Source organism: Perca flavescens, chromosome 14, assembly GCF_004354835.1.
Source record: "Perca flavescens isolate YP-PL-M2 chromosome 14, PFLA_1.0, whole genome shotgun sequence".
Classification (NCBI taxonomy): Eukaryota; Metazoa; Chordata; class Actinopteri; order Perciformes; family Percidae; genus Perca; species Perca flavescens.
Window position 1 is genome coordinate 5,439,996 of NC_041344.1, and position 15,992 is coordinate 5,455,987.

A 15,992-nucleotide genomic window follows, 5' to 3' on the forward strand; every position below is an offset into this window, starting at 1 on the left:
TACATTCTGATACACATTTATGCACCAATTCACGGTGGAAATACCTTTACTTTTTAGCCTATGCGAAGGAAATCCTTCCGAAAAAAGGACATACGGTAGAATTTTCCGACGGCAACAGAGCAATCCCGGAAGTGGAAGGCCGTGAACGTAGACTGCTCACAGTCAAATTTGAGGTAAAAAATAAGAGTTAGAAAAGAGCGAGTCAATAAGTGTACAAAGTAATATAGCTACACTGCAAAAAAAAATGAAAAGGTTAAATAGAAGTAAAGTGATGCCAGTTAAAAAGTACGTTTAGGTTAAAAGATGATGTTGCTAAAACAGTGGATTGTAGAAATATTATAGTGCAGTGTAAATATAAGTAGCAGCAGTGAATAAAAAAAAAACTGATATTGCACGTTGCAAATTATTGTACAGTAATTATTGTGCAAGAATATTGAGATTGTGATGTGAAAGATAAGACTGTTGTGAGTCCAGTTTTGACACTCTAACAGCGAAAATAGGGCGGGTCTTGGTGTGGCCATAGTGGGATTCGTAATATCACATCCCGCGCATGTAGTTACAAATCCTACTATGGCCACACCAAGACCCGCCCTTCAATAGCATTCACACACTACTATTGTCCGGGCGTCCATGCTTACGCAAGGTAATGTAATCCTATCTGCACAGGTCCTATCCCCTGACCAATCGGCTATCCTAAGCTTAACCACTCAAGGTCAATGCCTAACCTCCAACCAATCAAGCTGCTTCGTAGGGCGTGGCCATAGTAGGATTCGTGAATACGCAAAATACCGCTCTCTTTCGCTGGCTTTTTTTTTTAAATGATTCGGAAGCAGAAAGCAATGGTGTTAAATAAAGTGAAATGTTCCTCCCTTCGTCTTAAAGGGGCCCTGCCACACGTATTTCATGACTTTGTGGTAATGTCTGAAGTTCTACCATGGACTCTGTAAGATTATTTGTCGAAAAAATGCCTTGGTTACCTTGTGTCAAGCCATTCTAGTGTGGTATAGAAACCCTGCAGGAAGACTCAGCTCGATTTCTGCCAGTCCTCATTAATATTCAACAAGCTAAGCTGTTTGAATCTGATTGGCTAACAGCTAGCCAATGAGAGCCTGGCTGTCAGCATCCTTTAACCAGCCCAACTGGGTGAGCTCATGAATAGTAATGAGCTCAGGCAACATGATGTCAGACTGACCAGCTTTTGTAATTGGCCTGATTTCTCTGCATATTTCTTTTCAGTGGCTAGAGCTGACAGAGGAGGTAGCACTTCATTTCACATTCACAGCATAAGACAAACACATGTGGACCTAACATATTTCAAAAAATACAAGTAAAACGGTTATGTATGGCAGGGCTCCTTTAAAATGGTCAAAAATCCATACAAGTTGTTCACGGCTGCAATCAAACGCTTGGTTATGTTGTAACCTCGGTTCTCTGAGGAAAAACAGTTTTTCCAGTCGTATTGTTTAATTGAAGTTTTCTTTAAAAAAACAGTGTTCAAATCTCGTCTCGTTCTCTTCTCGTGAGCCGAGCGTCTCGTCACACCCCTATCTGTATCCACTTTTGTCTTCGTGAAAGCTCTTTTTTTTTTTTTTTTCTTTCGGGTCAGCAGCTTATGGAAACTGAAGTTCAGGGTTCTTTAGATTTTTAGCGGGTCATATCACCACACAGCAGCTTTTAGGCCTGTTTCTGTCGTTCGCTAGCAGACAGAATTGACGAGGAGGAAAACCTTCACCCAGTACAAATCAACGGGAAGCGGAGAGCTGTTTTCCCTTCCGGTTTGGGCGGGACTTGAATGCGCTCTGTCTCTCTCTATATATATATACAGTATATATGTGTATATATACTATTTCCGTGATAGGAAACAGTTTCGAACCCAGTCTCTCTCTCTCTCTCTCTCTCTCTCTCTCTCTCTCTCTCTCTCTCTCCGTCTCTCCGTCGGACCGAATTGAAAACTCTGCAGTCACAACAGCAGGGCTTCTGCTGCCGGAGGCAACAACAGTCTGCTCAGGTCACACAGTCAAACTGGGAGTTCAGGACCGGGCAACAGCAAATATCCCTGCAACCAGAGAGATCGTGCAGTGGGGGGAGAGTGCTGGGAGAGCAGATAAAGGCAGAGCTGAGGACACAGATAGAGGGCATGTTTCTTCTTCTGCTTTTTTTTTTTTTTTTGGACAGGAGAGGGGATACGGTTCAGTTGGGAGGGGGGGACAGAAGCTGCCGCTTAGGAACATATATTAGTTTTTCAGCCTCTAAGGGAGGATCGGCGACTCTGCCTCCCTGACTGGAATATGAAACGTCGACTTCATGCCCGTGCACTCGCTGTGAGTCAGACAGAGGCCTGCTCTGGTTGGGAACATTTTGGGAAAAGCAGGCCGGCGGCGTCTTTATGTTTTTGCGTAGAAGACGGAGCGAGGACGCCATGTTTTCGTGTGAATACTGAGCCAGTTATTTCTGCTTTATTATTCTGCTAGTTATTCCAGAGGAAACAAGTGTTTGAACTATTTCACTAGAGGACAGTTCATGTTTTGTTTCCCTCTGTTCAGTGTCAGTGAATGGCAGCGGTGATAGAAGTACTCAGATCCTTTACTTAAAGGAGAACTCCGGGCAATTTTTACGTTAATCTTGATCGCTATACATAGGTGAGTACTGTCGATAGTGAGGTGTATTGTCATCCTATTTTATCTGAACATTCTATAACTTGTAATTAAGCTTTATAGACTGGTATCTAACATTTGACAGGAGAACTCAGATGAACTTCAGCCTACTTTCAGAGGACACCTCTCTGGAAACATCTGGAAAGTTTTATTAATGAAGCCCCCAAGATTGAGAAAGAAGGCCAGTTGGCTTGTAGCCATTGGTCAATTATTGATCCCACCCTAAGTTATGAAGAATAGATATACCATGTTCAAACAAAGAAAGTGAGAGGACCGAGCTCTGCAGGGCTTGTCAATTGATGCTGATTTCTTGGTTGTAAATAAACCTTTATAATCAAGAAACAGTGTCGGCGGATTCCTCACCACACAACATTACACCATCGCTACCAAATACACTACAATAGAAAAAAAAACAAGCCGAATCGGTGCTAGCAGCACGGAGCTGCTGCAGCTAATGCCCAGATCTCACTTTACTAGCAGCTAGCAAGGCGAGCTAGCGGCAGGATGTCTGAGTTGAAAACACATCTTAAACTTGTAATCAATATTAACGTAAAAATTGCCAGGAGTTTTCCTTTAAGTAAAAGTACTAATACCCACACTGTAAAAGTACTCTGTCACAAGTAAAAGACCTGCATTGAAAATGATACTTAAGTAAAGGTGTGCGAGTGTCATCAGGAAAACGGACTTTAAGTATTCAAATTAAAAGTACTTGATGCAGAAAAATCCTCACATTTTAGAGAGTGGAAAGGATCCAAACAGTTGTGTGTTTAATGGTCTAATCATGTCAGCTGGACTTGTAAGCCGTCGTATTGTCGGCTTGTTTAAAGTGACAATGTGTAACTTCCAGTTTGGTTCGATTCCAGCGGCCGCTTTGGACAAAAGCGGAAGTTTTTTCACCTCACCTCCTGTCGTAAAGGTCTAGGAGTTAGCGTTACGGGGAGATCATGCAGTCGCGATGAATGTTTTCCTCAGACAGAAAATCGTTCATTTACAATTAGAGAATACGTCACAGATGCATCGTTGCATTACAAATGTAGAATATGGATGTTAGCCTATGGATGTCTCGTGAGCTAAACCGGGTAACGTTATCACTGTCACTGTGTCAGGAGCAAAAGCATTGCGAGTTTGTTGTTGCAACCAACGTAATAATAACTTAGATTTATATAGTGCATTTCATGAAACCCATGGGCGCTTTACACAAGTAACATTACAGTGGGACAAGGGAAAAGAAAATAGTAGGCCAACACAAACACGGACTGAATGGAATAAAACGTCGCTAAATGGAAGGGGGGACGTAATTAAATGACGGCTACTTTTATGAATGAAATAGACATATTACATACCTGAGGGACAATTCGGGGACGGTTTTGAATCATTTATAATCCCATAATTGTCTCCATCTGTTGAAAGCCCGACCGAGATTGAATCAGAGTCCTGCCCGTCGTCTGTCACTTTCCCTTTTATCTTTGAGTTGTTCTTCGTTTAATTTCCTTCTGTCCTGTGATGGCCCTGCCCCAGTATCAGCCATAACTACAATAGATAACTTCTAAAATAACATTAAAATACAATCAGGCCTAAATAAAGATATCTCCTGCTGCCTTTTACCTGGCTCAACTGGCTGGATACTAACACAGGCTTCTCCGGTGTTACAAAGAAATCTGTGACCCGTCAGAATGTGTGACTGTAGCGCCGTCTACCAGCCGCAAATCATTCTATGACTGCGCGGGAAAAATCAGACAAATCAGACCCTGTTTGCTGTTACAGGTCATTTATGATCATCAGATGGGACATTACACAGTTTCAGAAACATTTGAAAGTTACATATAGTCACTTTAATTTATTATATTCCATAAACTACATGTGTTTTGTGTGCAAAAATCTTAATCTGTAAAGTAACAAGTCAAGCTGTCAGATTAATGTAGGGTAGAAAAAAAGTAAAATTTTTCTCTCATGTAATGTAGCGGAGTAGAAGTAGAAAGTGACATGAAAAGAAAAGACCCAAGGAAAGCACAAGTACTTCAACATTTGGACTGCACTTGAGTTCCACGCCGCCACTCGTGAATGCTACATGGATGAATAAATGCAGTGTGTGCAAGAACACCTGAAGGTGAGGGACAAATAACAAGAATGAGAATATGATGAAATCCAAAACAATAACTCTGCAAGACGCAGCTGTCCTGTAGCACTCTGCCGAAGCCTCCTTCATCCCAGGAGTCACTACTGCGTCCACCTTTACACATTTGGCTTTTCCTCCTCAGTCTTCAACATGAAAGAACAATTCGTCTGAAAAACTTCAGTCATATAGGCAGTGATCTAAGGTTTCAGGGTATCTCTTATCGCATCTTGTCGCATGGGGATCTTTCATTCATTCAACCAAGACGGAATTGTCAGGGCTGAATTTTTGTCCCAGTCCACCCCTGCACGTGTCCGTAATAAAAGCAGGACAGTCGCGTACTATCGAAACTGGTTAAGTCAGTTGAACAGGTGAAGATCACTCACCCATTTTATTTAAGCGTAACTCTCGCCAAAATGCAACCTAGGGTCTTTTTTTGAATGTACCCGAGACAAACTTTCGTTTAAAAAGCATATTGAGGAACACAAACAACTCAAACAATGCTTCCAGGTCATACACACGGCCAGTCGATAACTCAACACTACAGAGCATTCATTAGACATTACGTCAGCAATTCGAGAACACAGTGGCACGTAGTCCCAGAAGAACAATGTTTATTTCATATGGTAAACACATTTTGCAATGAAAACTTAAGTATATCACAACTTGTACAGTGAATATCTCGTACACTGGTAGTAGTGCAAGTACTACAATATTGAATGTCTGTATACTGTATTACTGTAGGCACCTAGAACAATACAGTGGTCCAACCGCAAAAGGCCAAAGAACAAAGAAAAACGAAATTCAAAGCACACGACAGCACACTAAAGTATTGTGAAATCGCAAAAAATCAGTCAATGAAACGTCAATGAAAGACGTCTTTGCACTCTGAACTGGCTTATGTTCCCTACGATTGGTTGGATCACCTCCGTAGCAACGCGTGTACGATTTTGAGTCGTTGTGTGTAAACGATGACAACTGTTTTGTGTAGTTGTGTTGAACTTTCGCTGCCCGCGTTAACCATTTTGCAACACAAGTGCTTGTGTTTTAGCGGGGGAGAATGTGTTTAGGGTTTTTCCAAAAGAGTGATTGATTAGACAAATGGGTTTAGGCCAGTGAGCGTTTGGTTTCAGAGAATGGGGGTTAGGGTCCTATTTTAACGATCTAACCGCACGGCGTGAAGCGCCTGGCGGAGGTTCGACGATGGAAAAAAGGCTCTGTGCGCCGGGCGCATCGGTTCAAAAGGGTTGTACTTAGTGTCTTCATTAATCATAGGTGTGTTTTGGGCATAACATGCAATAAACCAATCAGAGATCATCTCCCATTCCCTTTAAAAGGCAGGCGCGTTTGGACCTTGGCACATTGCTATTATGATGGCGGATATTTTTATCTGTAAGTTTTTGCATGTTTGTGTGCTGCTGTGTGTCCCTGTGTGTGTAACAAGCATAGTGTGCGCGCACTGTGCACGAGCCTAGGCGCATTTTACTAATTCGCTGTTAAAATAACAATGAAATGCTGCGTTATTGACTTTAGACCAGGTTTTTGTTGGTCAATGGTGCGATCACTTCCCCCTGCCTCAAGATAGCAATACGCCCAGAATTCACCTGAACACACCTCCCTGTAAGACCAGCACGCCCATGGGTGCACAGATGGGCGCAGGTGCATTTGCTATTTAAATGACACAGGCGCTCGACAGGAAATCAACAACTGCGTCGGTCTTAAAGGAATATGCCACCGTTTGTTGAAATTGGGTTATTCACCGTCTCCTCTATATTTATATAGGTGGGCAAACGCATTTTTGTCTCCGTGCATGCATTGTCTTAGTCCGGCGCCGCCGCCGCTAGCTTAGCTTAGCGTAATGAATGGAATCCTTTGTTGCCGTTAGCATGTTGTGAGTAAAAGTGACCCAACAATATCAAAAACAAAACCTAATTACTTCTTGTGGCCTGCGTACTCACAATGAGTAAAAATAGCAATACAGATTAAGATTAGACAATTTCCTAAGCAGATATTGACTTGGGACTATATTGGGTGGAAGTAGGCTACAGCCGAAGCACTGCTACTCAGGCACAGAGATATCGGCAGACCGCGGAGCTCCACGACCGGCGCAAAGTCACTGTTTCTGGGTTACTGGACAACCAAATGCTGCTGCGCTGCACCGGGTGCAAGATAGGGCCCTTAGTGTTTTAGCAATTCAGAAAAAACTGTAACACACCAGTCATAATTTTGCTTTAATGGAAACTCAACTCCTGGCAACGGCTCCTGGCGTTCTTTGGAAGAAGGAAATAACGAGAGTTAACCAGTGTTCTCTTCAAGTGCTGTGTAATGGATAGAGACTTTGAAGTAGTAAGACACTTTACAATTTGAGAATATTAGGGTTCCCCCAGCTGCCAGATCCCACTTTAGCTTTTAAACCCTTAAATGTGGCCAGCAGCAGAAGTTTGATTGAGAGATTGCTAATAACAGTACATGTTAATAAAACGTTTATTTATTTGCTGTTGTCAATGAAACATGATCACGTGTCTCCTCCGAGGGGCTCTGGTGACGCTCAGCGGAGTCGCTGACTGCAGATCCAGTATATATACATCTGCAGTGCATCAGCATTCCCCTCCACCGCCTGTCCTCCATGTTTGATCCAGTCCAGCGTTAGTGCCTCAGCGTATTGACTCAGTGATCAGTCAGCTGTTTAAAAGTGTGTACAGCCGAGGCCGTCGGCACACAGCGGCGTCCCCCCACTGCTTCATTCCCTTAAGTGTTTGTTTAAGGGATTAAGTTGACCGAGAGCACATTGGTTCTCACGGTAACTGCCCGCGGCGGTGATTTACGTCCCCGGGCCGCGGAGCCGACGAGCAGTCGGAGATCTGCGCTCTCGGTCAGGAGGAGGACGTCTGAACCGAGACCCCATAAACTCACTCCGCTTAACGACCGGCTGCTGTTATCAAGTGCAGCACTGGGGACCTATTATACACAGTAGATAGACAGGCTAACAGGCCATGCTGCTGATGGTGCACGCACCCACTCACTCACACACACACACACCTGCTGCAGGGCCCTGGGCCACTATTGGCCCCCTGTTTTTTCATGTCAGTTAATGTGCTTTTTAGGGCCTTTTCACACCTGACAGTCTGAACCAAGGTCCAGACCAAGGTTGATGTTTTTTGTTACAGTGTAACATTTGGTTAGTTTTGGGTTTCACACTGCAAGCTAAACTCCTGTCGTCATCACATACATGAGCCGCGTCTCCCGAATACTTTTGTACAACAAGCCATAAAAGAACCTTAAACAGTTAAAATAAGCTAGATGTCCTGCTGGCCTGGTCATACCCAAGGGTGTATAGTGTATTGTAGCGTGTGATGCATGTTCTTGACGTTTTGTCTGTCGGTGTGTAATGTATGGACTATCTGTTTGTGTCACATGTCTGATGTCCTGTCGTGAAGTGCCTCGCGACTGTGCCGCAAACCCAACTGCCCCACGGGGACAATAAAGTTATCTACCAGTCCTTCCAGAAAAATGCAGCGTTTTCTTGTGATTTTTGCGGGCAAAAATCCTTGATTACGCGGCACGTTTTCTTAAAAAATGCAATGGAATATGCGGGATATTTGTGCGATTTTATGCAATGAAATTGCAGGAACTTGCCAAAATTGCGGGAACTTGCAAAAACTGCGGTTTGATGAAAAAGAGAAAAAAAAAGTGATTCCCCAACACCCTGCTTTTCGATGATGTTCACGTCGCGTAATAAGGTCACTTCATAACATTCCCATGGCAACAGGGGAAAATGGCTGCTCTTCTGTAAAGTAAACGCAACATTTTTCAACTTTCTGCTAAGATATACGTTACTTTTTTTGCAATGAAAATCCGGGGATTATGAAATCATGCAAGCCCCTCATATTTTGCAATTTATGTGGTGAAAGTGCGCCATATTTGAAAAAATGCGGCCCCTCATAAATATACAAACTGAATTATGCGATCACATAATCGCGTTTTTATGGAGGGACTGATCTACTACTTACAAACCCTTGTAAAAAACCCACGGGATTGTGTAAAAAAAAAATCAACTTTTCAAGTTTTCACCCAAAATCAACAGCCATGAGTAGTTTTAAATTGTAGAATGTAAGCGGGCATTTCAACACCCTGATTCCCAGAATAAACCTTGAGATCACATCAATAATATCCTGAGAAAAAGATATTCTAAGTAGGCTACTAAAGAAAATGGAGAAACATTTTCTCACTGTGTTAAGTTTGATTGGCGGCCAGCAGCATACACATTACATCATTTCCTGTCCGTGTAAAACAGTGAAGCGCATCCATTTCTTGTATGTTAACAAAAGCAAAACAGAAAATAGCATGACAACCGGTGTGTACTAGATACTGTATGCTATTTGTATGGAATTGAGTGCAACAAAACACACTGGTAACAGCACTCCAATGCAATGCCATGCAATGCACACACTTCTGAATGTGTACAGGCTGCTGAACGCAAACCAGAACGCATGAAATCTTATAGCTACTCTGCGACTCCCAAAGAAACTAAATAAACAATGCAATCATGTCTGGAAACACAAAGAGCTTTATACACATAATAAAACAAACACACACGCATGCACACACACACACACACACACAGCATAAATAGCTTGCGAGCACACTTAAAGATGGTAATCTTTTTAATTGCTCAAGCTGTTGACTTGTGGCACACACATTAGTGAAGTGCCATCATGTTTATCATTGTTCTTGCCCCCCGGTTGTTGAACAGCGTAAATTGATATCTGCTGTTGCTCCCAATTCATTAGTGCTCAATATATTATCACTCTGCTATTCACTGCATCTGAGTCACAACAATTTATTACAGCGCGTACAACAACGAGCTCTGACATCATCCACGAGGAGAATACCGCCTGTGTTCGACGGAGGGGAAGGAAGCGACATTGTCATTACTCCGAAAGATGCAGTGTTTATGAATTTAATAAGAGACTCAATGAATGCCACTTGCACAATGTAACTCTGTTGTCAATGTTGTAAAGTTGTAGCAGTCACTTGAAAACCTTCAAAATGTTAATTTTTCCATTTCGACCCCATTGTTGAAATGTGAAAATATAATTAGTTACTCATTAGATATTACTTTCATGTATTGCATTGCTTTACTTTAATTCCTAAAAAGCAACAGTTGTAGATATTAGATTAGTTATATAACTTTATGTCATGCAAATTACTCTCCTTACACATCACCGCTCCATCAGAAGTTTCTTTAAACTAACTCCAAATCCTTTACAACCACGTTGCATATTCCGTATTTATTTTTTTACATATTCTGTATTAACGCGTAAATATGAAGCCTTGAGAGACCCGGTGGTTTAACAAGCAGTTATTTACAGACCATAAACATCCAGTTTGGTTTTGTTCACGCACCCTCCAGCAGTAGCTAACGTTAGCAAGCCAGCTAAGAACACCCGACATGCAAATTCAATAACTTGCTGACATTTACACTAGGGAGTAGTTCAACTACTAAAAATGTAACAGTAAATTATGATTTGATTGGAAGAATATATCAACATATTAACATTAAATCAACTGTAACACCTAAACACTATGTGTTACAGGTATGCAAGAGTAAAGAGTTAGCAAGCGAGCACAGAAGTTTAGCTAAACGTAGTGAATAAATGGTAGGGAGGCAAGATCTTGCCACACGGCTAACTTTAGCGAAGCATGAGGATTTAACAGTTGTTTCTCTGTTATCTCCGACTCTGGCAGTGGCCGTGGTGTCTGGAAAAGTCAAGCTGCAGGCTACCGGTAAGCAACGCCGTGTCTTCTTTAGCTACAGACTGTTGCAAGTCTCAGACCCGGGACTCATGTTGTTTAAACACTTTCGAGTGAAATACAGCCACACATTAGACCGGTTAGCTTTAAGATTTGTAACTGTGTTTAAGATAGCTATTAGCCAACGGTAGGTTAACGTAACAGACTAGCTACAGACTGTTGCAAGTCCCAGACCGGGACTCCCTGTGTTTGAACCCTTTTCAAGTGAAATACAGCCACACGTTAGACCATTTAGCTTTAAAAATTGTAACTGTAAGCTAAGCTTTTAGCTAAGTGTAGCGCTAATTTGCGTCACAAGCAGTGATGCGCAAAGTGGTATCTGGTGCGGTATTGGAGTAGTTTTATGAGTACATGAGCACATTATCAGACCCAATACCTGATACTGATATCGGTATCTGTGCATCCCTAATTTACACGTGATTTTCCTGCAAGTTGTCAAGATGATCGATACCGCTTCATCTGCTAGTGCTCCTGGCTGTTGTTAACGGTCGTTATGGTCATTGGAGACATCCAAGGCCAAGTCTGAACAACCATCGTTGGCATTCTCGCATGAGCCCAAATGTGCAAATTTGTTTTTGTTTCCTGGATAACATTTGGCCTTATGTAAGTTAGCCAACGATGGGGTGACCTCTAGCTCACCCAGTATAGTGTGCACCCCATGTAGGCCAAATTCGAATCCAACCTGCGTTCATTTGCTGCGTGTCATCCTCTCTTTCTCCTTCCGCTTTCCTTTCTATCTGCTATCACTTTTAAATAGAAAGAAAGAAGTAAATACCTTCACGTCTAAGATGGTCGGTATGGATCATCAACCAAGTCCAGTTGTCCCAATGACCCCAAAGAGTTTAAATACCCTTTAGTCAGAACTGAGGAAGTCTCTCTGAAGAGTGATAAAAGTTCTTCGAAGGGTTTTTAACCAAGTCCAGTTGCCCTTGAGTGTAACCCTTCCCTGGATGATAGTTGAACATGTGATTTTTAAAACCATTTTTATTAATGTGCAGCCATAACAGCCTCCACTCGTCTTGTTTTCAACAAATTTTGAACCTGCTGGATGACCGCAGAACCTTCAAAGACATGTTCACCTATCACATGTGGTCGAGTTTGGTTGAGTGTCCACATACCTTCAATCAAATAGAGTATTGTATTTTACAGCCCTCCAGTGAGAACTTTAAAGCTGAGTCAGCTGCACGGCAAGTTCTTGACAGTGTGTGCGGTGAGTTTGGATGATGGACAGCTTACCTGACACAAGTCTGAATGGTCCCGATTGCAATGAACTCACCACTCCGACTCCACGGCAGGCGAGAACAATCTCTGAGGATCTTGCGGTCATTTGACTTTCATCTAAATAACGTGACCTTCTGCTGAGAGAGAAACGTCCAAAACAAGCTCTGGAAATATATTCTGGTGTCGGAGGATATTAGGTTTTTGCTGTTGGGCTACTGTATTTTAACTTTGTAATGTTCCCGTTCCTTCTCTTCTTTCTTGTACTAAACAAACTTGCACAGAACAAATGACTCTGTCACAGTAAACATGAAGAAACTTTTACTTGTGGTTAAATTTCAGCATTTTGTCTCTGTGCTGAATTTTTTATTGAGGAATTATGTGTGAGCCGGTGCTGCACTTAAATAAAGTTTGCATGAGTGTGAATGTCAGAAACGCAAATTTATATTCAACATTGTTCAGTAATTCTGACCAAATATGATGGAAATTGATCAAAACGATGCCAATATTTAACTTTACAGAAGCATTACATGTTGCATGTTTAGCCCACTTACTATAAATTCTGCAGATCAAACTGTGCTTTAGTCAGCTTTTCCAGTAAACCATGGCAGATGATTTCTCGAGACTGTCCTCTCCCGAAAAAACGCTTCTATAGGTCGTTTTATTCAAGCAGCAATTTCAACTCATATTAACGTATAGTGGCAGTGCCCTCTAGTGGCCGCAGTAATTGTTAGGGGAACAAGGTGACAATGCACCAACAGCGCCAAATTCCACATACAGAGTCCGGTTTGAGTGGTGGGTGGGTCAAACAAACACACAGAACTGTCCCGTTTGAAAATAAAAGTTAAAGGCTATGTTTTTTGCACTTTACAGAATAAACGGAACTACATCAAACCACAAACTTTTCTAAACTTAACTAAGTAGTTTTTGTGCCTAAACATTACAACGTTAAAGACATGTCTAAAACCGTGACCATTAATGTTCTGTTGTTTAGATATGAGAACGGAAAAACGTGGGTCGTATTAAGAGGGTAGGAATTACCAAACTATATCGTCATATGGCTTGGAAGACTTGTTGGATTTCTTGCAAAAAGAGATTTAGATAATTAAGCTTTACAATCGTGTCCACTAAACAGAGGACAACATCAGAACTACAGGCAACAGCTTCAACGTTACAGAGAGTCATTTGATTAAATTTTATTATCCAAAATATCTCTAAAAGGAAATTCGATTTTTTTGTACACGTCTTATGGAGTGACTTGGATTGTTTTTGAAGGAGGAAAGCATTTCAAAATTTTTTGAATTGAGACCAGTTTCCACCCATGCAATGCGCCCTTCCCAGGATGAAAATAACACAGTCCAAAGAGGAAACCAATCGCTGCAAACCATACGAGTGATGGTGACTGATTCTATCCCTTTGATACATGTTTCTATAGTTGGTCTGATTCCGCAGATCCACATCAGATTTTAGCCCTTGGACAGCTTCAAATGACGTTTTTCATGTTAGCCAAAATGGACAAAAATAGAAAGGGAGTTGATTGCCTCCATAACAGCTCCAGTCATCTGCTGTAATTGGGTCCAATCTGGGAGTTCCTCGACTCTCTTCACTGCCAAATCCTTTTTTCAGTAGATGGGGGGATGGGCATTATAATCAGCAGGGAGGGGAAGTGATGAAATGGGTCAACTGGAAACGTCTGGCTGAAAAACATCAACCGACGGTCGTTAACGCACTTAAAAAGCTTTTGTAACTGTATTTTTTTTATTTGGATTGCAGGTTCATGTGCTGACAAAATGTGACGAGCTGAAGGAAAGAAAAAATAAAAATGTCCAAAGTACATGTCCGTCAATCAGAAAGTGAAGGTTGTGTTAGTAAGCCTGAGTTGTTGACAGCTCTCGGAAGCGCTGTGACCGGCAGACGGTCATTACCACAACTCGCTGCTGCCAGCTGGAGAAATTACAGCTTCCACTGATGTGTAAAACCTTACTTTTTTTAATTTAAAGTCTGTGTAGTTCCACGTGTGAAAGTGTGAATTCAGGGATGCCATTTAAAGTATCAAACCACATGCAGAACCTGTCCTCATTAACAAATACACAGCATTTTGTTTTTTGCTGTTGATTTCAACACAGTCAGCAGAGTTCTTTGAGCAGCATCTAGCGGCCAATACCCAAACTGCTGCTTAAAGGAACACGCCGGCTCATTGGGACTTTAGCTTATTCACCGTATCCTCCAGAGTTCGATAAGTCCATACATACCCTACTCATCTCCGTGCTAATGCACTTTTTAATACACTTTTTAAGTTAGTTTAACCCTTAATGGATGGGTTGGCTGTAAAACTGAATTGCCCCTTCGGGGATTAATAAAGTTATCGGAATCTGAATCTGTAACTCTGACGCACCCACCGCTAGCCTAGCTTAGCATAGATACTGGAGGTAAGCGGCTCCATCTAGCCTAGCTTAGCACAGATCCTGGAGGTAACCGGCTCCATCTAGCCTGCTGCTCCAATTAGTGACAAAATAACGCCAACATTTTCCTATTTATTTATGTTGTGATTTGTATAGTCACAGCATGTACAAATAACAAGGTCACATGAGACACAACCATCTTCTAACTGTATAGCTACATATACATACATAGTTTGTATTAATTCGTAATTATATTCAATGTAAGATTTAATCAACCAAGTTTAAACTTTAGCTAACAGCGGGATTTTGTTTGTGTGTGTGTGTGTGTGTGTGTGTGTGTGTGTGTGTGTGTGTGTGTGTTTCAGGGCCGTAAACCCGGTTACTTCTCCTTCCTGGATCCCTTCTCTCCGGCTGTCTGGCTCTTCATGCTGTTGGCCTACCTCGCCGTCAGCTGCGTCCTCTTCCTCGCCGCCAGGTAACACACCTGCCTCTGTATATATGCGTGTGTGTGTGTGTGTGTGTGTGTGTGTGTGTGTGTGTGTGGGCTTGTTTAACTATATTCGTGGGGTCCAAAAACCCGGGAGTCCAGTATACTTGTGGGGTCCGGACAGCTTTGTGGGGCCAAAATGCTGGACCCCACAAGTTTAAAGGGCAGTTTGAGGGTTAAGACTTAGTTTTAGGATTAGGGATATAATTAGGTTATGGTTAGGGTGAGGGTAAGGGTTAAGGTTAGGCATTTAGTTGTGATGGTTAAGGTTAGGGTAAGGGCTCGGGAATGCATTATGTCAATGACGGGTCCCCACAAAGATAGTGCGACAAACGTGTGTGTGTCAGCTGCAACATGTATTTCAGTCATACGTGTAGGTCTCTCTTCCCATTTTCTCTCTCTCTTTCTGCCTGTAATTTTGTCGTTCACACAAGCAAAATATCCCAAATATTCACACTCCAGTCGAGTTATTATGTTGTTGTCTTTTGTGTATAAATGTCTCTGCCTCTTTCGCCCTTTCCTCTTTCGTACCTCAACAGTTTGACTCTGTTTATATGAGACATATTTTAAGAACATCCTTTGTCCTTTGATACAATAATCTTAATAAAAGGTGCACTTAGTGGCGGAGTAAGAGTGCTTTTGTGAAAGCCCTACAATGGTGCAATCAATACACCGTTGAAATGCGCTGCTCTGATTTGGAGTGTAAAAGATTTTAAATTGTCATGGAGTCTATGCATGACGTCACCACGAACACTAGCGTAGCTCAATGTGGCCTTGCTGTTATTTTTATTTTTTTTTGGTGCTGGTTATGAGAAAATGTTTAATGTCTCACCCCTCCAGGCTCAGCCCCTATGAATGGTACAACCCTCACCCGTGCCTTCGGGAGCGGCCGGACGTCCTGGTGAACCAGTACACCCTGGGGAACAGCCTGTGGTTCCCGGTTGGCGGCTTCATGCAGCAGGGCTCCGAGATCATGCCCCGGGCTCTGTCCACCCGCTGCGTCAGCGGAGTCTGGTTCGTAACATCTCGAGTGGTTTTTTTTTCCCCTCATTTCTTCCGGCTTATTGCGCGTGTGTAATTGCTGTCTAAATTCAGTCCCTCCAGAAAAACGCGATTTTGCGATTGCATAAATCAATGCATAATCAGCCAAAGTCCGGATATTTATGCGGGGGGGCCACATTTTTTCAAATACGCCGCACTTTCGTCGCATAAATTGCCGATTTCCGCGCAAAATATGCGCAGCTTGCATGATTTCATAATCCCCCCATTTTCGTTGCAAAAAAGTCACATAATATATCTTAGCA

General features: G+C 42.3%; 1 protein-coding gene across 1 annotated transcript in view; it reads left to right on the forward strand.

Annotated features, from left to right (window-relative positions):
- The window catches only part of LOC114568120 (glutamate receptor ionotropic, kainate 5), a 107,931-nt gene that overhangs the window by 72,357 nt on the left and 19,582 nt on the right, over positions 1–15,992 (forward strand). Inside the window, exons 13-14 of the mRNA XM_028597516.1 lie at positions 14,567–14,676; positions 15,529–15,702. Of these exons, the coding sequence (XP_028453317.1) occupies positions 14,567–14,676; positions 15,529–15,702 (284 nt within the window). The remainder of the gene's footprint in view (positions 1–14,566; positions 14,677–15,528; positions 15,703–15,992) is intronic.